This window comes from Coccinella septempunctata, chromosome 2 (genome assembly GCF_907165205.1).
Source record: "Coccinella septempunctata chromosome 2, icCocSept1.1, whole genome shotgun sequence".
NCBI lineage: Eukaryota > Metazoa > Arthropoda > Insecta > Coleoptera > Coccinellidae > Coccinella > Coccinella septempunctata.
The window spans coordinates 38,143,081-38,169,182 of NC_058190.1; the positions used below are offsets into that span (position 1 = coordinate 38,143,081).

At 34.8% G+C, this 26,102-nt stretch overlaps 1 protein-coding gene across 4 annotated transcripts; it reads left to right on the forward strand.

The window, feature by feature from the left end:
* LOC123306558 (influenza virus NS1A-binding protein homolog A-like) lies at positions 1–26,102 on the forward strand. 4 transcript variants are annotated; one of them, XM_044888607.1, is made up of 11 exons: positions 1–179; positions 484–524; positions 20,511–20,668; positions 21,513–21,713; positions 22,715–22,891; positions 22,955–23,198; positions 23,556–23,820; positions 23,974–24,131; positions 24,306–24,677; positions 24,742–25,086; positions 25,236–26,102. In XM_044888607.1, the coding sequence occupies exons 2-11, from the start codon at positions 503–505 to the stop codon at positions 25,478–25,480; spliced, it is 2,187 nt and encodes a 728-aa protein (XP_044744542.1). In that variant the 5' UTR covers positions 1–179; positions 484–502; the 3' UTR covers positions 25,481–26,102. The 4 variants fall into 4 exon arrangements, with proteins under 4 accessions (XP_044744542.1, XP_044744541.1, XP_044744540.1 ...); XM_044888606.1 differs by lacking the exons at positions 1–179; positions 484–524 and adding an exon at positions 9,831–9,984; XM_044888605.1 differs by lacking the exons at positions 1–179; positions 484–524 and adding an exon at positions 17,519–17,676.

The following is a 26,102-nucleotide window of genomic DNA, read 5'->3' on the forward strand; positions in this document are numbered from 1 at the left end:
ATCGTGTGTGATACATTCGGACCAATCAACGAAATCCACCAAAAGGTTCAATGAAAGCATCGTAATATGGAAGATTTTGCGAGTGTTTTGAAAAATTCTGGCTTTGTTATCAAAAGTGATTTCATGTTGAAACGTTCGGTGTCTTGGTGAAAATACGGTGGATATTGTTGTTTTAGAGGGTGAGACGACTAGTTTATGCTTTGTTTTTGTTGGAAAAATCGATATTCAGCTACGTTTCTTGAAAGACATGTGGACCCGCTCGTAGTAAATTTATTATTATTGAGTATTTTACATTCCCTTCGTCTTCGGGTGTTTGGAATATTCCTTTTTATTATTTTTATTATATCACAATTCACCTAAAGAATTAATTCAATCCAGCCAGGGAAATAAATATAATATTCCTAGCAAAATAAAAGTGTCTTGTTTACACCCCAATGAATCATTGCGATTCAAATGAGTTTCTAATCAATTTTATTGTTCCAGATTGATCTAAACCGTCATTATGGCATCAACGAACACGAACGGTGAGTAATTAATTATTATTACTTTCTAGATGATCCGCGCATTCAACGTTCGACGAGTTCAACCCTCCAAAAATTCTTTCTATTGTTCCTCAGCACTAGGGTATGCAAGGGAGTAACAAAAGTACCTAGCGTCAGGTAGTTCGCTTCCAATAACAAACCGGGACATTCCGCATAGAACCATGAAAGTGGCGATTTGAAGAATGCATTTGTTGAAGATATTTAATAGAAATTGCTGGTCATTCCACAATCTGATAACTTTGTTATCGCAGTTCGGCGTGTACTAACAAGGTTTCTAATGACCCCATTACAACTTATACAATTGTTTATATTGACTCAAATTGTAACATTTCAACAATATTCAGAGCAATATTCATTTTCTCATAATTCATCATTATGTCGGTTAGCTTTTCCAGAATTAAACTCCGGAATCCAAATTTACCAAGAAGATTTGTTATTTCCCAAGTAGGTACCGGAAATATTTTAACTTTCAGTTCCTATTGCAAGTCAAAACTATGAAAAAAAAATGTTCGGAACGAGGTTCGAACCCATAAAGCACGTGATGAAAAAAATCTGTGGATTGCCAAAAGCTAGGACATTACAGTTTGGTGCTAGCTTTGAGTATCGAGTATTCATTACTAGCTATGTACAGTGTGTTTCTCGTAAGAGGGTCACTGGATTTTGTGATTCAAAATTAAAAAGTGAAACATCAGTCTGATAGTATTTTTCACAGGCTAGTCAAATATGCCGCCGTAAAGAATATAAAAAATAGACTTGTAAAGTTGTTGTGGAAAAACTTAAAAAAAAAATTCATTCTGTAAATTCGCCTGGTTTTCAAAATTAAATAATGGAAACTTCAAATTTTCGTTGTTTTATGAATAAATCAAATACTTCCCCTTGACAAAAAAGAGTTATCTGGTTATTATTCGATATTTTCCTGAAGAATTCATAATGTCCTTGATAAGATATTGGCCCAAATCAACCACAACCTCTTCGATAGGCATGCAAATATTTTACAATATGCATATAACATCGTAATCAAGGTCATGGTCGTTCTTCGGGAGCAAGGCAACTAATGCTGATGTAACATGTTTGTGCGTGGCATGATTTTTTTGTTTCCCCTATAACTGTTTCATCTCATTGCAAATTGCAACGTTTGACTCCCTTAGGGCTGAAATACCTTCTAAGTAAGGTATCACACGATATATGTATTTAAAAAAAATCGATGACGTCACCACAACTACACCAATGACGTAATCAAATTTGTATCAAAATTTGAACAGTTAAAACTGAAAATTCAACGAATTTCAAGAGAATAAATATGTTCCATCCTTCTCTTTGCCACATTATATGAAATCTGATAGCAATTAGAGATCATGACTTATGTTTATTTTCCTTCCCTAACCAGAATTGGTACGTTTGGTTTTTTTGGGGGGTCAGCAATGGCTACATTTTTTCATCGAAATTCGAGAATTCGAAATAGGATGATATTGATATGGGAGTAGTCTTAAATGAAAAATACTTTGGAAATGTAATATTCAATTACATTATACAAAATTATAGGTATATCTTCGTTTTGTACTAAATACCGTTCATTTTTTCTAATATTTGGTCGAAATCGAAAGGCACTCATGCACTGCATAGTTATTTTCATTTCTACATATTCCAATTTCTCCAGTCGTTTGTTTCTCCTTTGCAATGTAATGCTGTATAATAATAATAATAATAATAATAATAATATATTTCAATCCTTTCAGACATTTGAAAAAAATGTATAGGACACGTACAAGAAGAATATAACTCGATAGATCGAGAGAAAAATAAACTAATCAATCAAAATTTATACAAAAAAAATTCAGGTATGCTATAGAAACATTTATCAAGCAGTAATGATTTAACATGATTTTTGAATTGCCTATCGTTCATAATTCTATAAGAGTTGGGCAATTTATTATAAAGTTTGATGCCCGTGAATGATGGTGACAATTCATACTTGGCAGTGTTATGTTTTGGTATGCACAGTATTTCCTTATGTCTCGTCTCATATTCATGGAAGTCGGAACACTTATTCAAATGATTCAAATTAGAACGTATATATAAAAGACACTGTAAGATGTAAATACAGGGGAAAGTCAAAATCTTATGTTCCTTGAAAACTGGTCTACATGAATCCTGAGGTCTTAAGTTGAAAATAAGTCGGATTGTTTTTTTCTGGGCCCTGAACGCCCTAATGCTATTTGTTGAGTTACCCCATAACACAACATTATAACTCAAATGGCTGTAAACCATACTGTAATAAATACCCAGCAAAGCATCAGCTGGAAGTGCACTCTTTAGTCGCAATATTGCATAGTATGAACTGTTGATTTTTTTACAAATGTGATCGATATGATCATGCCATCTCAAATGTGTGTCCAAATACAAGCCCAGAAATTTCACACATTCCGTTGACTGCAAATTACCATTCTGGTTTACAATAACAAAAGGTTCAGAAGCTTGGTCACGAATTTGAAATTTAACTATTTGGGTTTTATTAAAGTTAACTATCAGTGAGTTTTTGTGACACCAATCAATGAAGCTCTGAATTACAATTTCACAGAGTGATTTAAGTTCCATTAAACTAATTGCTTTGATTGCTACGGAAGTGTCGTCGGCAAAAAGAATTATTATAGAAGCAATAATATAATCAGGCAACTCATTAATGAAGAGTATAAAGAGCAGCGGTCCAAGAACCGATCCTTGAGGTACGCCTAGATCAGACTCATATTCTTGAGATTCATAGTTGTTGATTTGAACATAATTTTTTCTGTTAGTAAGATAACTGTTGATCCAGTCCAGAAATATACCCCGGAAACCTATTTGGTACAACTTGTCTAAGATGAAATGGTGATTAAGGCAGTCGAAGGCCCGCGAAAGGTCAAAGAACAGGCCGGCGACGTAGGAACCACTGTCCAAGCACTCATAGACGTACTCCACAAATTCACAGCTCGCAGTCTGGGTGGATCGACCAATTCTGAAGCCATGCTGCCTACTAGTTAGGATGGAAAACTGAGACAAGTAATCATGCATTCGCTTATATACAATTCTTTCGAACACCTTGGAAAGCTGACTAAGTATGGAGATTGGTCTATAATTCGCTATGTTATCGATGTCGTCTTTCTTATGGATAGGTAAAACCCTAGCTAACTTAAGGGCAGATGGAAAAAGGCCTGTGGAAATCGATTCGTTCACGAGATCGGAGAAATATTCCGCAATTAGAGGGGAGATTGATTTTAAAATTCTGGCAGATATTCCGTCATGACCAGTGCTACTACTATTCTTTAAACTGACAATGGTGTTGCAAACTTCATCTGGCAGTACAGGAAAGATGATATATGAAATATTATTACAAATTCGACATTAGTGTCACTTATGTGACAGAAAACTATATCTTCTATTAAATGATTCATTGAACCGGGATGAAACCGGTCGATTTGTAGTTAGTTAACCGAAAGATCTGGACTAGTTTTCTCTGCCAAATCGATTGAAGTTGCCAAGTTGAATCCTGTTTTTTTTAACTGTGACTATATTTCATAATTGTGTCTGAGTAATTAAAAGAAGTTATTTTCCGTCAACTGAGGTACATTGTGACTTCCATTGCAGTATATATGGATCCATAATTATTGTTTTATGTTGAAATATCAACTTATTAGGATGCACAAGAAATTATATTACTCTGTCAGTGTACTCTTTCGAATTGCATTTTATTTGTTAGAATTTCGGTAATGGGGTGTGGAATGGCACATAATTTTTTTTTCGATAACCTCCAGATAGAAAAGGTTTTCACACATTTTTAGAATGTCAAATACCTGCAATTTTTTTTTAGCAAAATCTATATTCTATATACCAATAAGATTTTCATTTGAGAGATTCACAAATACATATGTTTTGAAAAAAACTGAAACTAAAAATCAACTCAGCATACAATTCACAAAGGGTCAGCTCAAAATCAACCATTGTGAACACTAAGAGGTCAATGACATACACTTTAGAAGTGACATTCCATCCATATAATAAGTGCAAGGTGCTCCCCCTCCAGAAAAAAAGAAATAGGAAAACAACAGTAAAAAAAACTATTCTGGAGCTTTTTCGTTGTTTTCAGGCATTTCTAGAATTTTTGCACATCTTCTCCACTCAACATCTGTACCCCGGGGGCGGTCACCTCAGACCTCAATAAGGGGCACCTTCCCTCCCCCCACAAAAAAATGTTTATTTCCTCCTATGTGCGTAACAGAAGACAAAAATTAGCCATTTTTCTACAAAAAAGGAAGATATGAATTGTCTGCATTAATTTTTTCTCATTCTATATATCTTTGAGCTCTGCAATATTTCACAGATGAATTTAAGAATTTACTATAGAAAAAATTAGTCCTCAATATTCGTCAACCAATTATTTTCAGGGGAAGTAGATGTGACACAATTTCATTTGAACCGACTAGAGCTGATCGCAGTTTTTTCAATCGTTACTCATTTTTATTGTCAGTTTTCATATCAAGGAATAAGATACTGTATATGTGTTATGATTCTCAAAGTTCATGGTTGGACAAAACGAAACAAAAGCGTCACCGCAAAAGTTACATTTAATTTTGGCAGTGTGGAATGGAGATGCGATAAAAATATGAGTAACCAAAATATCATCATAAACAACTTTCATTGGACGATATTATTTCAATCGGCGTTCCTTGTCATACGATAGTTATTTATTTTTAATTAGACTGACAACGTTATTATTTCAGAAATTATGTTTTATATTGTTATATAGAATTTCATAGGGTGTTAATGAAAGTCATAAAAGAAGAATGTTTATTCTTGAGTATACAGGGTGACCGTAATGTGCCATGCATTTTCCTGTTATCTCGTTGGGTTGAAAAAGGTGTAGTTCAGGTATCACCAATTCTTTGTCCACTGAGGGGATCTTGAGAACTATATAAGAGCAAGAAGAAAACGGATGACACATTTCCGATCTCAAACAATGGTGAAAACCGTAGCCTCCCACGATTTTTCGTTTTTGAGTTAATTCTACGTGAAAAAGTGCCTGTAGAAGGTTCAAGTTTCCGATCTGTAACTTCAAAGACAAAAAAGTAATGAGAACTTTTCGAAATCGTTGAAATCTCTTTTTTTGCCAATAACTCAAAAACGAAGAATCGTAGGAGGCTACGACATGACCGGCAATTCGGGAGTCGTAGGTTCGAGTCCTGCTCTGGAAGGTACTTTTTTCAAAATTAAATTTTTGTCCGCTAATTTTCCATTATATTGAAATTTTCAGACATTAAACTACATATTATCTTAACTTCGAACTAATAGTACATGAAGACGATGTGAGAGCATTTTCGTTAGCAGTGTCGGTTTGCAATAATGAACATCGATGGTAAACATGTTGTACGAGGATGTATTGATATCTAGTTAGCCTAGACCAGTTCCATGCATAAAAAAAATATTGCGTTACCATAGCAACGAACAATAACTCATTAGAAGTGTCATTGTGAAGTTTAAGGTCAAAAAAGTAAACCAGAGTTACGCAATAAATTAAAAGAAAGAAGATGCCCACCGAAATTGTGAAAATCGAAAAATTGGAGTATCGAGCCATCAAGTACCTGTATTTAAAAGGGTTAAGAGGTAAGCCGATTTACGAAGATATGCTCAATACCTACCCTTGGTGATCAATGTCCTTCGTATGCGACTGTGAAAAATTGGACTGCAAACTTCAAAAGAGATAAATTTTCCATTGAAGATGATGACCGATCGGGAAGGCCAGTTTCTGTGGCAGTCCCCGAAAATATCGATGCAGTTCATGACATGATTTTATCAGGCCGTACAATTGTGCTAAAACGGATATCTGAAGCACTGAATATTTCATACGACCGTATTCATCATATAGTTCACGTCAATTTGGATATGAGAAAAATTGCTGCAAAATGGATCCCCAAATGTTTGAATGTTGATCAAAAGCTTGCAAGGGTAGAAGCATCGCGTTCGATCTGTGCTCGATTTGAAAACAATGTAGACTTCTTAAACCGAATTATTACTATGGATGAGACTTGGGGTACATTTCTACGATCCAGAAACAAAGCAACAATCTATGGAATGGCGACACTCTGGTTCTCCAAGACCTAAGAAGTTTCGTGTCCAAAAATCTGCTGAAAATGTTCTTGCTTCAGTTTTTTGGGATTGCCATGGAGTAATCATGATTGATTTTTTGAATAAAGGTAGAACAATGACCGGGGATTACTATTCGACAATACTGGCCACTCTACGGGAAAAAATTAAAAGAAAAGAAGCGGAAAGGTATCCAAAGATGTTTTGTTTTTACAGGACAGCACCCCTGCACAAAAATCTCATGTTGCCATGCAAAAAATTCGTGATTTAGGGTTTGAATTATTAGAACACCCCCTTTATTCACCAGATTTGGCTCCATCCGACTATCATCTCTTTTCTCAACTGAAAAAAAAAACTTTAAAAGGTTGTAAATTTTCTTCCAACGAGGAGGTAATAAAAGCTGTGGAGGTCTGGTTTGCAGAGCAAGAAACATTTTTTTGTAAGGTCTAGAGACGTTGCAAGTTCGCTGTAATAAATGTATTCAATTAAGAGGAGAATATGTTGAGTAATATTTTGACGTTGAAATTTTATTTGGTTGTATAGTAGGCTTAGAATTTCTAATATCGATCGTTTGCATCTCTACGGTTTATTTCCTTCCGTTTTCCAATTCCAATCTATACCGCGTCTCGGGCATGCATCATCCTTTTCGCCGATCCATCAAATTCCAAGAGCGCTATTCTCCTGTGACCTTATATTATCGGGAAACCTCTAAACGATTTTATTGATGACACCCGCTATTCGCAACGTCAACAAACGGTGAATTGTATCGACTGGTACGGAATAACCTTTCCACGAAAAGACCATTATGCCTCGTATTTCTTGGAAAATGGCAACCTTGACATTGAGATTTTTTATACTTAATCAATGTTCCAAGGGGGTCGTGGTATTTTTTTTCTGTACGGTGAAAATGTAGTAGTTTAAAGGCTTCGAGATCGATGTTCGACATGGAAAATTATATCTTATTATTATATCAAGGCATTTGCTAAAATTCAAACGCCAAATTAGCGTGCCAATAATTCTGATTCTGATGCAAAATGAAAAATTAACAAATTTTTCCTACAGAAATTTTAATAATTTATTATATTTTAATTCATTCAGCCAATTATTTACATTTCGCACACTGCAACCAAATCGTGAATGATTTAAGTAGGTACATGGTGTCCGAGTTAAAGTGTCCCTTATTGTGGAATCTAAAGGAGCTGGAAGAAAAAGTTAAATACAAAATTTGTCTGTAATCAATTGAACTTTTATTTTTAATAACCCACCTTAATACAGGGTGCTCCGATTTTTCCCTGTTGGTATCAACTTTCTCATTTTAAATTGAACAGCCTGTATATTATTGCATTTTTGAATTCCTTGTCAAATTTTAAGGTAACTTTGGTATGACAACCATGGTCCTATATAGCATCGATTCTGAGATATTCGACTTTCTCCTAAAATTTTGACAGCTGTAGGTGCTCACTAAAATAGCGGATATTAGTTTTCTAATGAATGTATCGAAACCAAATTTTGCCCAGCTCTTGTCAATATATTGGATCATACGTTACATCTTTATTTCAAGCAATCTGATATCCAGGGTCTTCAAAAATTGAAGTTGAAAATTCGAATTGAAGTTCAATCATAACTTGATTTTTTCGAATGGCAACCTATATTTTTTCTTGTTCCATTATGTAGAGAAGGTTAAAATGAGCAGAAAATGTATTTAAACTTTTTTTGTAATGTGAATAGTTTCAGAAATATGGATGAAAAAGTGCATTTTCCCGTAATATTGGACCATTGTGGAAACTAAAATTATTCTTCATATTTTCTCGTATAATCGGCAGTTTTCGTTCGTGTAATTTGATATTGCAAAATAAAAAATATTTGTGAAATTCGAAAAATTTCATACTTTGGCTGAATGCAACTCTGTTTGAAAGATCGACAGGTGTGTAGTGTAGAAACGCCTTTTTCCTATACTATTTATTCCGATTCGGCTCTGATATGAAGATATAGCCATTTTAAGTTTTCATAATGAGCTATGCAACCTTTGGAGAAACCAAATATCCTTCGGAATAACTAGCCTTATCTATGACACCTGACACTACACATCTGTGGATCGTTTAAACAGAGTTGCATTCAGCCAAAGTGACCAATTTTCCGAATATCACAGATATTTTTTTTGAACATCAAATAACTCGTAAACGGCGCATTATACGAGAAAATATGAAGAATACTTTCATTTTACCAAACGTTCAAATATTCATTAGACAGTCCAATTTAGTTGCAAGAGTTGGGTTCTTTGAATTTTTGGTATTTTTATGGTACGTAATGGTCATAATGAGAAAACTGGAAGACGTTGCTGATATTTTGTGTTCGAAAAAGATTCATCAACTATATGCCGAAATTCATTCAATTTGTAAAAACCGTTCGTGAGATTGAACTAAAAATAACATTTCTTTATGGTTTTGCAACAGTCTGTATCTTTTAAACCGAGTCGATTCGGAACAAATGTTATCAGGAAAAAGTCCTCAAGAATTTACTGTTAACATGTTTGTACGAGACCGAGACTCATCCTGTATATCTTTTTATCTAGACGAAATGGAAAAATGACGAAAAAAGTGTTTCTTTCGATCACAAAGAGTCATCGTGTTTGCAAATTGAGGAAGAAGTATAATAAAATTTAAAAGGAGACACTCACAAAGTAAACTTCCCCTCTTATGTGATGACATTATCGAGAAAATGTTGCTATGAATTCAGGAAACTCAGAGCCTCAGAGCTGTATCCTTTGTTTTTTATGGGAAGTTTGTGTTTGAAACTCGATTTCGCTAAGGAAAAAAATTAATTTCGATTCTTGAAATTGGCAAAATGTTTCCTTCCTCTATCTACAGGGAGTGTTCAGTGCTTGGTGCTAATTACCGGACACCTTACTAGGTCCTTGCCCCCTTTATTGTTCTAAATATACCACTTACAAATCGCAGATCACTCTCCATTCAATAAAAACATTCCTATATATTTCTGGCGATCGAAGGACTTGTTCGTCAGAGTGAGTACCTTCCCTCATAGCTACGTGCAAAAAAAATTGGCCTAGATCTCGTGATCCCTGGCTTCCGTCCAGGAAGGCTCGGCTCGGATGCCGAACTTTGGATCGAATTCTTATTGTTGTGCGTCTCTAACGTGTTAAAAAAGTCCGTTTGGCTATCGGGGGATCAGTGCGGCGGACAAATTAGGTCTCGCATGTCATCCGTGTACTCATACGACAAGTGATCTAGTGGTTTCGGCGGACATTGATGTCTTATTTGGCGAGACATGACTAAGGGCAAGCACAGATCGTTGATCCAATATCTCATGGGTAAGTTCGTGTTTGCTTCGTTATTTGGGTTTCTTGGTGGATGTGGAAGTTTCTCAGAAATTTATAGATCAAATCATGCGGCTTTGCTCGCTTTATATTATTATAAAACGATAGAAATTTTCACTGAAGATGCGGCTGGAGGTGATTCTCTCAGAAAACCGGAGGTCTAATATCCACACCCCTTCTGAGATGACAAAAATTCGTTGAAAAAATTGAGGGGTTCGGGAGCTGAAGTGAACCAAGTCCATTCAGAATAGTTTTGAGATAAATGGCTTAGAAGTTGGTTATTACCAACTAAGTCAAAAGTGACTTCTTCAGATTATAAAAGGTTAGAATAAGCATATGCTTACATTGTAACCTTTTAAAATCTAAAGGAATCACTTTTCAATTAATTGGTGATAAACAACCTCTAAGCCATTTATCTCAAAACTAGGCTGCATGGACTTGGTTCACTTCAGTTCTGAACCCCTCAATTGTGAGGGCAAGGGATTTGTTAATGGTCCCTCATTATGCTGGACCAAAAAATGGGGTCGTCTGTCTAGTGCTTGCTTTAGAGCTCTTCTTAAAGGTTTCCAACTCATGAAACCCCGCTTACTTCTCGCGAGATGGTAATTTTCAATTTGCAGCTGAGAACTTCATCAAAAAAAGGTGCTTGTGACCTAATGCCCTAAAACCATTGGTTTTCGAGAAGAATCGCCTTGAAAGAGTAGAAGTCAATGACACGTTTTTGAACGTTTTTATAATACATATTTTGATGATTGTAGTTCAATACACTACAAACACTAGACGACTTACCTTATTTTTTGACGAGTGATAATAATACACAAATAATTAGACTGCTAGAGACCTAAATTCAGAGAGAGAGAAGGGGAATTGGTATAGACCGGTTTCGCTCTTATTTGAGCCCATCAGTAGGTACCGCAAAACTCAACCAGTGATGACGACCAAATGAAGTAGAAGACCTCAAACGCCAGTATAATCTACGAGGATATATTGAAAAATTCTTAGCCTACTATAGAACCAAACAAAATTTCAATGTCAAAATATTTTATTACTCAACATATTCTCCTCTTAATTGGATACATTTATTACAGCGAACTTCGAACATCTTTAGTCCTTTCAAAAAAAATATTTTTTCTTGCTCTGCAAACCAGACCTCCACAGCTTTCATTACCTCCTCGTTGGACGAAAATTCACGACCTCTTAAACCTTTTTTCAGTTGAGGAAAGAGATGATAGTCGGATGGGGCCAAATCAAGAGAGGTGTTGTAGTAATTCAAACCCTGAATCACGAATTTTTTGCATGGCAATATGAGATTTGTGTGCAGGGGCGTTGTCCTGCAAAAACAAAACACCTTTGGATAGCTTTCCGCGTCTTTTCTCTTTAATTTTTTCCTGTAGAGTGGTCAGTAATGTCGAATACTAATCTCAGGTTATTGTTCTACCCTTATTCAAAAAATCAATCATGATTACTCCATGGCAATCCTAAAAAACTGAAGTAAGAACCTTTCCAGCAGGTTTTTGGATACGAAACAACGAAACTTCTTAGGTCTTGGAGAACCAGAGTGTCGCCATTCCATCGATTGTTGCTTTGTTTCTAGATCATAGAAATGTACCCAAGTCTCATCCATAGTAACAATTCGGTTTAAGAAGTCTACATCGTTTTCAAATCGAGCATCTATTCGTTTTTGAGATACAGGGTGTTGAAGTTGGAATTTTTTTCAAGTTTTTCTTTTATAGTATCTACACTTCACAGTATATTGAACTGAATTCGGCATAAATATTATAATTGATAGTTCACACCATGTGACATGCATATTTCGATTACAAATATAGCTGATATTTTTTCTGGAGCACTGTGACTGATTTACTCCAGAACTGTTTTTGTGAGTCACTGTCAATTTGAAAAAAAAAATAAAAAGAAGTGATTGCGGGAATTTGGAATTTTCTTCTTTCGAAACTTTATTTCATTTAAAACTCGCCGACATTTCGGAGAAGAATTTCCCCTTTTTCAAGGCTATGGGGACAAAAAAGTAAAAATTAATGTAATTGGAAGTTGAGAGCCAGGACTGAGAACTCATTTTATTTTTTAATTAATTTAAAGATGAAATTTTGTAGAAATTCTGAAAATTAAACATGTAGAAAGTGAAAATGGACATTCGCCAGATATTGTCATCAATGAACAATCATTGACAAATCTGAATTTCAATTGATCATTCCTGAATGACCACTGGAAGTACATAGTGTATAGTTACAGTGCCTTTCAAACAAATCGAATTTTTCCACCCTGTCTCGGTGACCATTCGGATGGTCCGGTTTCTTGAAAATTATCTTCAGATGAATAGGTTCAAACGGGAAACATGAAAAAAGATAATAATAATACGTATGATCAACTTCTGTTGTTTTCCTATCAATACAAAATGTGTTTTTGGCATTTTTGCCATGTTCTGTCGAAATATCTAATAAATAAATTTTAAATTTCAAAAATTGGAAAAACTTATTTTCTTCTGCCCCCGATATTCTTATGACTGCGTCATCAATATTTGTGGACGTTGTTTGTTCTCGACACGAAGCCGTCCAAGGGTTTGTTACGCAACTTTCCTAATCCAGGTGAGAATTGATTAAGAAAATTCAATTAAACACGGTTCCAGTTGCTCACGATACTGTGCATGGAACTGACATAGGTAAATATAATTTTTTTTTCATTTTTCTTCATTAGTCCAAGTCCATCCAGAATATGGAAGGACATTCTCGAAAAGCTAATAAATACATCGAATAATTCGTGGAAATTATATAATAACTATCATTTTTCTTTTCAAGCAATAAATGACCTGGTATATTGTTTTGAATAAAATAATTATGCAACAAAAGATTATAAATCCCCTCCTAAATTTCCTCTACTTAGGTTGAATTTCATGGATACTTAACAACATTTTGATTTCGTGGAAATATTGGACAAAAGACCTCGAGGAAAACACTATTGTTATTATCATTTAATGTGCCACTTAGTAGGATTATTGAGTGTAGTTCAGCAGAAGGGAATATTTAAGAAATCTGCTGTATTAAGGATTGTTTCAATTAAAAAAATTTATTCTCATAAAGTGTGTTATCAACTTCATAGTAAGGCAAATTCTGAACGAAAATCAACCTCATTCTTTGACCTCCTATTTAGTTTATTTCACACCTCAATAGTTTGAAAACTCCAAATACTCCTCAGCAATATTGAATCATTGTGCAAGTTATACAATGAATGTTTTAAATCATTGATATTGTTGTAAACACAGAATTGTTCCTCATCTTAAAATAAATACATTCAAATAATGCATTATTCAAACCTTTGCATGAGACAGCTTGAGCTCGGTTGATTGCCAAATGCAGTATTGTAGTCTAAAATTTTTGTGGGAATTTAAGATCAATTCATCTTGGCCCCCATCAAATAAAGGAAACCTTAATATCAAGGGTAACTGAGTATTAATGTTCACTCAAAGCGAACATATGTATTATAGTTACATTTTATGATAGATTAACCTTGACGATGATAATTATTGTATTATTGAATCAACCATTATAAAAGTTTATTATCCAATGATGCTTTTTCGGTCGACGTCATCATAATCTTTTTAACCTATATTAAATAGTTCCTGTGAACATTCGCGATTTCCAGGATGATTCCATATGCGATTCCATAGGCGTAGATTGTTCAGAATTTAGGGATCAATTATAAAGAAGGGAGCTATATATTTCCATGAAAAATATTCATAATCAGGCAAAAAACAATTAACAACCTCTGAAAATTTTATTTGGAAATGGGGCATCATCGAATCGATTTTCAAAAGATGCTGAATATCCTGGAAATACATACTAAAAGAGCAAAACTCCAAGGAACAAAAGAGTTGACGTTATTTTTGAACTATTCCATCCTATTTTTGCATACCTCTAAATTTAACTATTTATTTCATTTCATTTGATATAATACCAAATATAGAGTAAATCATATATAAATTCTTTCATTTCCAATTAATCCTGGACTTTCTTCATATATTTTTTAGGTAAAGTTTCATTAGGATGGCACCTGAAAAGCAGTTTTTAATAAAGTTCTTTCCTAGAAACCTGAAAACAGACAGAAGTGAAATTGAGTAGACATTGTATGGGAGCGAGAAGTCAATCGATGTGAAAGACCCACACTATTTTCTGACCAGGAATGACACCCCTTAAATGTTTTCGCTTTTATTCATTCACACCCTGTATAGAATTCCGTATACCGGTATACCTATCTCCTGTGATTTTCCAAAAATTATAAGCCCCCCCTCCCAATTTTCTTGACGAACTACGTCTTAAATAAACCCTTTCGCATCAATTTAGGGACATCACGTGTAAACGAAATTTTTTTTCCGATTTTATCCAATTCATTAGACCCTGGTAATTTTTCCATTCTCTATTTTAACTTATAATTCCATACTCATTCGCATCATTACTATTTCTGAATACGTAAATCTCTTTCGTCTGGATGTGACTTTGTGTTGAAAATACTTAATTAATGGGCTTCTTGATCCAACAATTCAAAGTTATGACAATTCGTTTTTCGGAATGCCATCGCCCACGGGTTAACGAAAAGGATGTAGACGTAGCTACATTCATCTGCCAGAAATCATTTAAACCAAGTGGTTGTTTGAAATTTCTGAACTAGTCAAAACAAAAAATAGACTCGATTGTTTTATTTAAATCAGGATATATTTACGGCTGAAACTATGTAGCTACAAAATAAACAGCAGCCAGAAAAACATTCCATCGACTGAAACTATGAAGCATTCTGGAGAATTCTTGAATTTTTCGCAAATTTCTTTGATTTGAAACTATAAAAGAAATTTTTGAAAAATATTTTAAACTTATGTACGTATTACAAATAGGGGGCGTCTAAAAATTATCTTCGTTGTAACTTTACCCATTGTCTATGCTACACCACAGCTGACCAATCGAGTTCTGTCAGTGAAATTGACATTACCACCTTCTATGTCATCATCCTTCTACTCAGGTTCGAACTGAATTGCACCTCCTTTGCTATATCTTCTTGTGTAATACTCAGATCTATCTGTCAAACTATTGTTCTGTTAGTTTGCAGCTTTTTGCTTGGCAAATTTAATTAATTTATGAATTTTGGGGCATCTTTCCTTTTTTACAGTATATTTAAATATATACTTATCACACAGATTGTTAATGAGTATAAGCCATTAAAATGTTCATAGTAGGCCTAGTGGAATGGCATTGAATGGTACCGTACGATAAGTTTTGAAATATGTATTCTCAATAAAAAAATAATTAATATAATACCTACTGCAAATGTCTGGAAATAGAAAGGATTACAGCAACGTTTTGAAAAAAAAAAATCTATCGTGAGAATTAAAAAAATCCTGAAATTGACTTAAAATCAAAGTTGTTAAAAAATATTCTGATCTCTACGTTTTGTCTAACAGTAACTGAATCAAAGTAATTTTGAATATACACTACTCACATCAATTTCTCGTACCAATCAGTAGACAACCTCATCTTCGATTTCCATCTATTCGGGATTTTGAATGAAATAATTCACGAAACTTTGGCAATGATCGAGAAGACACGAATTTTCAACATCTCCCAAGCGCGAACAAAGTAATACTGAATATAAACCATTATCTGGTTATGAATCGGATCATATAATCCATAAATATGGGCAAACATTTGAGAATTTTTCAAATCTTTCATAGATAATTTTTTGGGAATGTTCTACCTATAAAAGGGCTACCTATGAATATTTTTTCAATTTTGTTGTGATCTTTTAAGGGGGTGAAAAACTTAACCGCTATTCCATTGCTTACTAGAACTTAACTTTTATTAAACAAAAACTCGTCATTTAAAAATATGTGTTGAAAAGAACGATTAATTGCAAATCTTTTTTGACTTTTGTATTATGTCCGTAAAAGTAGAGTCATTCGGGGCAACTCTGCGCACTTCTGCCTTTCAAGCCATACCCTGTTTCAAATGTTGAAGCTAGGAAAATAAAAACATATTCATAAGACAGAGAATTTCCTAATCTATGAAAAACATCGAAAAGCAAACAAACAAAAACGTTTTTTTTTCCGCAAAAAAATATTTAATAGTGAAAGTCGGAGTGCGTTCACATGCCCCGAATTGCGGGTAAGTGTGCGCACCCTCACGGGGTAAGTGAACGCAGTGCTTAGTGAACCACACAATCAAAACAAATTACAAAATAATGTCATCAAAATGTTACAATATCAGAGAAATGCTGTTTATTGTCAATACAGAAGCGTCTTTTTACAAGCAATGCATTATTGTTCTTGCCACCATTCCTGATGAACACAACACTTGATGCATTCCCCTGTTGGTGGCTCTTCATAATTTTCCGAACAAATAGGACAATATTGATCGAGCCTTAACCAAGAAAATCAACAATGTCATAATTTATTCCTCACTGAACTAATGCCCATATAATGAATCTATGCGCATACTAAACCGCGCATACTTTCCCCAGTAAGCCAAAATTTGAATTGACGTTATTATAGAGTTGAGCAGCTAAGAGAACCTAAAATTTTTTATTATATATTTAGCTTAATATGCGCATGATAGAATAAAATATTGTTTAACACTGTCGGACTCGGAACTTGGACCTGGCAGAATTTGCAGAGATGCAAACAATTAACAAGAAAACTAGTGAATTTGATTGATTGCAAATAAAAAGTTAACGAAACGTCGCACGGTGCACTCCTATGGAAAACTAATTTTGCTATTCAGCTATTCTGCGCCCTTGCTTACTCAAATGAGCCCCCCTTTCACACATTGCATAGTCGAGATATACGCACTGCGCTCAGTTACCCCGAATGACTCTAATAGTTTGATAAAAAACATAAAATACAGCATTTTGTATGAACGGATCATCTGCGAATGGAATCGAAAAAATCTAATATGTGCTGTCAAGTCGCTTTGGTTTCTATTGTAGCCTTCTTATTGGTAGAACATAACCACAAAAGTCCATTTCTTCAAATTTTCAACACGTTCGAGAAAAAAGCAAGCATTATTTTCGTCAAAGAATCACCCCCTGGAAACTTTCGTAGGTATTTGGTAACGACTGTATTTCGTCTGGACTATCACCATTAGGTACTTCAGGCATGCATTGCGTGTGATTGAGAAAGGTTCAGATCGTGTGAGTTGGCAAAATACTTGAGGCTACTATAGATTACGAATTATTCAAATTCAACCTTCACGGTTTCCGGTAGATTCGTCCCGCATCTAGATAAATCTGATAACGAATAATCTTATCCTCCTCAAAAACCTGCGAAATCGGGTCGTAGGGGGTAACGAACCGGCTTATTTTGGTTAGAAACACAATGTCGATTATTATCGGGATTAATCAAGTCCGATATACTGATGGAATCTGAAACTGTTCCAACACTCAGACATCAATGAAATCGTGTTTACTCTATCTCGCACGTCACCGCACTACACATACATATACCCAATTCATCGAATTGGTGCGAATTAGATAAGACGATTAATTAGATATATCTCACCAATTTCGCGACTCCAATTCAGTCCTCTCGTTGTGGAAATGTTGCGTGAATGTTAGGTCTGAAGTGGGTTAAAGTGTTGTTCTCCAAACTTGGCTTGAGCGATATGAAGGAGGAAATTCTTCTCATGAAAGGTATTTTTTTACTTCCTACACCTTCTATCTGCCATATGCAACAAAAGGAAGAAACATAATGTTTGAAGAAATAGCATCTGCGTTAAGATTTCTGTTAGGGCTGTGTTTTTTTTAGGACAACATACATTTTTGACGATTTATGTATCAAAATATCCTTGTGAGTTGACCCACAAAGAAAAATTTAGAAGCATTCAACGTAACTCAACCATCTTCTTTCCAGTCGATTCCTTATAGTTGGGGAGCCTAAGAAGAAAATTCTTCTTCTTTACTCGAGCGTGTCAGATTAATATAAGGGGAGATACCTTGGACCTTTACCAAAAATTAGACCCCTATAGGGGGAATTGTCTAGGACAGGCAGTCAGAATAGTAAAAAAAAAATATAATTGTACATACTCGAGCGTGTCGGATCAAGATATGTATTATATGTTACATGTTGAAAAGTATATATTCTCCTGATCTTACGTGACAAAAATGTGTTGGGGCGCAAAAAAAGTCACATTTTTTTTCTCATTTTGAAGCTAATGATTCAAGAATAACAGAAAAAATATAATCTGACAGTTCCAGCAAGCCGAAACAATAAATATTGGCCATAAAGCATAAAGGTCACATAAAGTTTTTTTGAATTGTCTGCTCTCCTGGGCTTCAAATCGTTTTCATATTCAACATTAAAAATGTATAGAGCATAAAATTTTCGTCCGAAGCAATTTTGTCTAATATAAGTCCAAAAGTTTTTGAGATACCTATATGGCGCTGAATGAAAGGGTGGGCAAAATTCGTTGTCTACGATTTTGATGATTTCCAAAAATTCTCATAACTTTTTTGCTTTGAAGTTACAGATCTGAAACTTGAATCTCCTTTGGCATTTTCAAACATAGAATTTGCTGAAAAAAGATTTTGTTTCAACTCAAAACTAAATTCAATAAAAGTTTGTATTTGAAAAAACGAAAGTTCGTCTAATGATTCGAAATGAAAAAATATTTTGGGTTCGTCAGAGGATTCTACATAAAAATGTGCCTATAGAAGTTTCAAGCATTTTTTGCTAATAACTCAAAAACGAAGAATCCCAGGAGGCTACGGTTTTCACCATTTTTACCTTCACTGGAAAAGAGCTAGGAAATGTGTCTTTCGTTTTCTTCTAGCTGCTACAGTTCTCGAGATCTCCTCAGTAGACAACGAATTTTGCCCACCCTGTACACCTGACGATTTTTTTTACATCTTTGAAAACCTGCAGACGCTTTCCCCACTGCTGAAAGTGCATACACCAAAGAACTTTCTTTTCTTCTGCCATCTAATCTGAGTGAGTGAAGATGAACTGTTTACCTTCACCCACCTGAAGATGCTTTTGTGATAGCGAAACACGTGTCGTGGTTTAAGCACTCATGTTAGTGAAAATCATATATGTTATTCTGTTTTTAGTTTATAAATATCTGTTGAGTTTTCTCTAATTTATTGGTTCCGAAAATCAGAATTCTGTTCCTTTTTTTTTAATAGAAAAACAGATTAATCTAATATTTTATACGCTAAAAAATTATTATTCCGTTAACTAACGTTATCAACGACGTGACTTCAATCGTCCATGACTAGCGTGAATCTATTTTACCGAATTGTCCATATTTAGCTGTCAGACATGTTCGTTCGGTATGATAAATCGCAAAAATATTCATCAATTCGTCTAAATTAATAGCATGATTGATTCGGAGAACGTCTGAGCTCTGAAATATATGGCTAATTGTCGGGTTGAGATGTCCTCTAAAATCCAGTCTTACTGGTTCTAAATTCATTAGATATTCGATGGGTTCAACAGCACCTCCAGTCAACTGCCGGTCGTGATCTGAATCTTGGATGGTTGTTTACAACTTCAGTTCTTAATTCTTCTTATTGCATATCGATACATTTTCGCCAAAACATTGTAAGCTTGAATTACTTGCCTTGTGACTTACGTTTTTGGCAAAAAAGTGTCGATATATCAGTTTCTTGGCAAAGTATAAGATGCAAGTGAGGAAAATGTAATCTCACCATTTTCATATTACATATTTCGAAAATTCGACGAGGCTTTGTACCGCATTTTGGATATTTTCATAATTTCAATGATTCTGACGAGGAATATCCTGTACAGAAATACAGGTGCGGCTTCTTTATATTAGTAAACATCCTGAAATTATTGTTTTATCACTGTTCGCCTAATGAAAAAAATTATTAACTTGTATGAAAGGTACAACATGTCAGAGTGTAAGGCTGAGTTCCTCGTGTTGATTCTATCTTGATGGATGACTCGTTGCTGCTCTATATCTACGCAATTTTCTCCCAATCTTTCACACTCGAACTTCATTATCTACTCACCAATTAACATGTGGGTAATCAGAAGGATGCATCCCTAATGAACAACACTATAATCCTATGCCAAAATTTACACGCATGCCTGCCAACTTGCAGAAATGGAAATCGATCACGTGGCATGCTATTTACAGCCGATTGATTTGACTTAACACATGATGGATTGATTCATGGACATCACGTTTCTACATATTAGGTACTTTTAACACTAGATAATTCAGATTATGTGGAATTTGTATATTTTTACTCGTTAAATTGGAAGTTTTATCTTCCTCCCTTTCACAGACAGATGATTTATATATTTATAGTCTAAAACATCAATCATGAGGAGCTTTTTAATACGATCATATTAGATTTGGTGGCATGAGAACTCCGTCAACTTGAAGATTTGATCTAGTCGATTTCTGGTGAAATTAGTCATTCTGATGAGTTTTATCTGTATACCCGTTATAAATTCACTGTGCAAATGGGAAATTAATTGTTTTTCTCCTTTCTTGCAGGGCACAACGCGAGCCACAACGGTTCCGAGGAGATGAGGGACCCCGAAACGTTCCCTGAGCCACACCTCGAATATGTGGACGATGTCCATAAGGCCAACACCCTCCAGTCATTGAACATGATGAGGAAAAATCGGCAATTCTGTGACGTTATTCTTCATGTACGTGCACCTGACTGTAGGACATTCCATTTTAACAGATGACAGTCCACCAAAATTATAATTGTCCGAAATTTCGTTTGAGTATAGATTTGTTACCTTTTTTTTTGGTGAATTTTTTCCAAGGTTGCCTGTTACTCTGGTTATTATGTGTATGTTTACGGTCAGTTACACTACTGGGCCCTTCTCATCAATTTTGAATTTAAAAGATCGGTAGTGAGTAGATTTTTAGTACTTACTTTAAAAGAGTAGGAGTAGTTTTGTTCAGAGTAGTGGTCATTCGTCTGTGAATAAGACTATTTATCATTCAATAATTTTGTTCAATATTTATATACTCTTAATTCATTCGTGAAATGAAAAAATTTCTTTTCAAGGATTTTGCAATTTACATTTTTAGACTCATCCTGATAAATCGAGATTGCTTTATCAAAACGCACTTGATTATTGTGTTATTTATAGATTTCACTGAATTTTTTTCTTTAGATTGTGTGAACTTTTCAACCATATAGAAATTACATTTCAGCTAGGAAAACTTCAAATGTTGGTCATTTTCCACACATCCCACTTTCAAAAAAGATTTCTTATTCACAGACTAGTAACGAATTGATTATTCATTACAGATGGCTAAATTAGGTAATGATTGAACCGATCTATAGTCCTATATCGTTCTTTTCTAAAGAACGTTTTAATTTTTTCTGTTTTACAGAACAATCCTCAAAATAGTAGGTGATGGTAAAACGTTTTTTATTTATTATTTGATCTTCATTATTTTCCAGTAGTGAACTTGCCACATAAATTTCGGTATTAAGTATTTGGGGATATTACAAAAATATGTTTGTTCGTTTAGGTTGAAAACGTCGAGGTGCATGCTCATAAGGCAGTTTTGGCGAGTGCTTCCCCTTACCTATTCGAACTGTTCACCAACCACGAATTGAAGAGGACGGAAAACTGTATAACATACAAATTGAACGGGGGTTTCGATAAAAATGCATTGGAAATATTGGTTGATTATGCCTACACCGCAAAATTGGAAGTTCACTACAAACAGGTCAGTGTAAATTTCATAACATGAAAATCTAATAAAATAATATTGCATCACTACCCATATCTATTCAATACCGTCCCAATATTGTTTTCAGGAACGACAGCGTTATCGTCGGTGGCTTGGACAGAAAATTTGTCCGATATGAAAAAAATAGGCATTGCATTTTAATTAGCAAAATTATCTAAAATAAGCAACACATACCTTCATTTTTATGACAATTCGTTTGTAATTTTATACTAAAAGAAAAAACATTTGGATACATTACACAAAATTTGCAAATTTGCCCAAGACACCTCTCAGACTTCACGAACGTACCGATGGTGTTTTAGAACCAAGTACTAGTTTCATTCAGATCTGCATTTTTTTAAATATCAGAAAAATATTTTTCATGGGATCCAAGCAGCATTTAGTGTGTTCGGTACCTGGATGGGTGACCGTTCTCCATATTGATTTGTTCAAACGCGCCGAAGCTCCCGACCATTGTCTGCTTTTTTCTTTTTTTAAGTACTGACATCATTGATCTAAACAGGGGGGAAATGAATAGTTGCGGAAAAAATTTAAGGGATGATCCCTTTTGTCAAAAAATATTATGGTTCTTTCATATAATTTTTTCATCAGTCTCTGTTCAGATTGAGCTCCCTCTGAAGATGATACCTGAAAAGCAATTTTTATTATTTTCCCAGAAACCAGAAAACACAGAAATTACCAGGGGCTGCTAAAAAAAATTATACGAAAGTCTCGCTCTATTTTTTGATATATGGCGAATTATAAACGACCCATTCTGAGACACCTTGTAAAAATTTTAAAAATCTCGTTTTCCAAACTAGAAACTGAAATAGGTACATGATTTTCACTTATTCAACCACTACATGTGTTTCGCTATCAGAATAGCATCTTCAGATGGCTGATAGTATACATTCACCAATTTCATGTAATTCAGTTTTTTGTTTGATAATGGATTTTCATATAGTATCGGCCACATCACCTAAACACCTTATTTCTAGGTCAAATCAGTGTTCCTGGCAGCAACTCAGTTGAAAATGGAAAGGGTATCAAAAATTTGCGCTCAGCATCTCATAAAGCATCTTAACGTCGACAACTGTATAGAGATAAGGTCGCTACCAGGCATAGCAAGAAATAAGGATTTCATGCAGCACATTGATGCCTTCATTGCGAAAGAAGTAAGTCCAGAACACCTCTAGAATTACCCGATTATAAAAAAATTAATTATTGACCATTTCCAGTTCAGTAAAGTCAGTAAGCTGAATAATGTTTTGAACCTGCATTGCATACAAATCGAAATTTTGAGTCAGTCCAAGGAGGAGATGTCGATGGTGAATCCCGATTCACTCTTTCGGCTTATACTTACCTGGATACAAACCCAAATTAGTGAAGAATCTCTCAACATGGCCTCCCTTCTCGAGAAACCTTTCATGTTGTATATAGCAATAGACAATTCATTACAAGACTGCTCAATAATGCCCGCAGGTAAGTTTTATATTTCAAACACGCATATTTTTGGTCAGCAGTAGGTTGTGTTATTCCCGGTATATGGGGACCTTTATGGAGCTATGATAACCCAATTGTTTTGTATAGTGCTGAAGACATTTCCATCATTAAAGTGCGCATAAGCAAATGACCTCTCTTGATATCCTCAAACAATAACCATAGACGAAGATCATTTAATTTTGACTGTTTTTGTTTTACTTCGTATACTCCAACAAAACTTCCAATTAAGAATATCGAGATTTTATTTGATAGTCACTCAATTCAATGTACTTCTCCTAAACAACACATGGTTTGGACATGATTCTGAACAAGCTCCTAAGATCCAATATTTTCTAGGCGATATCAGCAACACCGAAATAGTACAGGATTATAGGAAAAAATCCCTCAAAGAAACACAACCGAGCTCGAAGAGCAAACGTAAAATATTGAGTCAACCCTCTAAGCCTAGGGTTTTGATATGTAAAAGAGAAATCGGCATAGAAGAAGAGAATGAATTCGAACCAGACTGGAATCTTATTGCCGCGGACCAAGTTGGAGATCACAGCTACTTAGGATTAGTTACAATTGGGGGAAAACTCACCACCATATCCTTAATGTTAAGGTTAGATTTTTTTCTCATTACCATGATACAAAAGTTTAGATTAGACCGCTTTAATAAGCATTAGCTGATACCTAATGGCTCCAGCATTTGCACAATAATTTCAGAGTTGCAACAACTGTATCTGTTAAATACGTTTATTATTTTCCCCTGCAGACTGAATGTACCCACTACTCCATCCCCAGTTACTACCCCTGTATCAAGTCGTCCAGGTAGTGAAGAAAAACCCGATTTTTACTGTGGCGTAGCAAATATGTCTTGCCAGAGATGCGCATTTGGATGTGGCAACGTCAATAACACCCTCCTTGTCTGTGGTAAGTAAACTTGAAACACATACACAGGGTAATTCATAACTTTTGGGACTTGGCAAATATAAGTTGATAGAACCAAGTCCGCCTTAATAAAACATTGCTGGAAAGGATACAGGACGTTATCTCCCTTCAGAAACGCTGCAGTCAATAATAAAAATAATAAGTGATTAATTTCAGGGGGCTATGACAGAACAGAATGTCTACGTTCAGTCGAACAATATATCCCTGAAACCAATTCTTGGAAACAACTTCCAATGATGAAAGAAAGTAGGGGAAGATTCAAGATTGCAGTATTAAACGATAAAGTCTACGCCTTAGGAGGCAGCAACGGGACCACTGAATTAGAATCGGTGGAGATGTTGGACCTGTCTATTGGTAAATGGGTCGCTATGCCTCCCTTACCTTTGGCCAGAAGTAATTCGGGAGTATGCACCCTAAACAATTTGATCTACTTCATTGGTGGTTGGAATGGGCAAGTTGGTATAAAACAGTGTGATGTATTCAATCCGGAAACTTCAACGTGGAGCTCGATAGCTTCTTTGAATACGGGTATGTCTACAACCCCTTCATATCTTCTTTATTGTTATATTTATTTGCCTATATTGCATTACAGGTAGATATCAAGCTGCAGTGACAGCTTACAACAACCAAGTTTTTGCTATTGGTGGTTGCGATGCATGGAACTGCTTGAGTTCTGTAGAGGTTTACAGACCCGAAGAGAATGTATGGACATTCTTTAAGCCAATACTCACTGCACGCAGAGGCTGTGGAGTTGCGGTTTTTAACAACAAAATATACGTGGTTGGGGGCTCCGATGGAACCCATTCTTTGAACAGCACAGAGGTGTTTGATGAGGCCACTCAAACTTGGGTGGTTGGACCATCTATGACAACGCCACGGGCTAATGTAGAAGTGGCAGTTGTTGGAGACAGATTGTATGCTGTTGGAGGATTTTCTGGTTTGTATTTTTTTAAATACATTAATTCCTCAATAACATAAAGACATGTGTTTTGATCAATACTTTTTTGGTTCAATATTCTTCCCTGAAACTTCTCTCAGATATTTCCAATTCTGACTATAGCTTCTTTACATAATTTTCTGTTGCAGGCAAAAACTTCTTGAACACCATTGAATACTTGGACTTGAAGTCCAATGAATGGACCACTTTCATTCCAAAATGTTCCTCAGAAATATTGGTATTGAGGAAAAAACCAAGGAGCAGAAAAAATTCCAGAAAAAGTGTTTCAGAAGAAAAGTCCAATGTAGGTGATAAAAAAACTGTTGATGACATAAGTGATAGTTTTAATGCAATCCAGATAGCAGCCCCCGAGGTTATTCAGAATGGATCGTAATTTTTTTTTATTACTGCAAAGCTAATGGAAAATCAAGACATAATAGCTTAGGAAATTATTCTATCTTTATTTCTAATCATAAGTATCCTAGTAATTTTTCAGGAAATTGTGGCAATATCACCAATAATGATTGGGTGTCTCGTATTTTTACCAGTTTGGATGTAAAAAAAATCTAGTTGATTATGCATTTAATTTGAGTGATAAGAATTATTCAGTTAGGTCTTTTTGTTTTTTCGATGTCCACAATTTCATAATCAGTATTTTAATATAATCAAATATACAAAATATGATGTAATTGTAAACCATAATCATTACTATTACAGTTGAATATATATATAGTAATGGAAGAAAAGAACTTATATACTGAAAATATCTATTTTAAATACTCTTTTTCACATTGCAATAAACACGAAAATTTTGTACAAACAATTAGTTGCAGTCATCTGGAAACTGTAATTTGAAAGTTATATAAATGTTAAAAAGATATAATGAGCGTTGACAGTTGAGTATTTGATGTGAATGTAATGGTTGCGTTGCCTTCTGATGACATAAGGGCCTATTCTGGTTCACTTTGATATGTTTTCATTCAATTTATTGCTGAATAAAATATTGTTCACAAAGA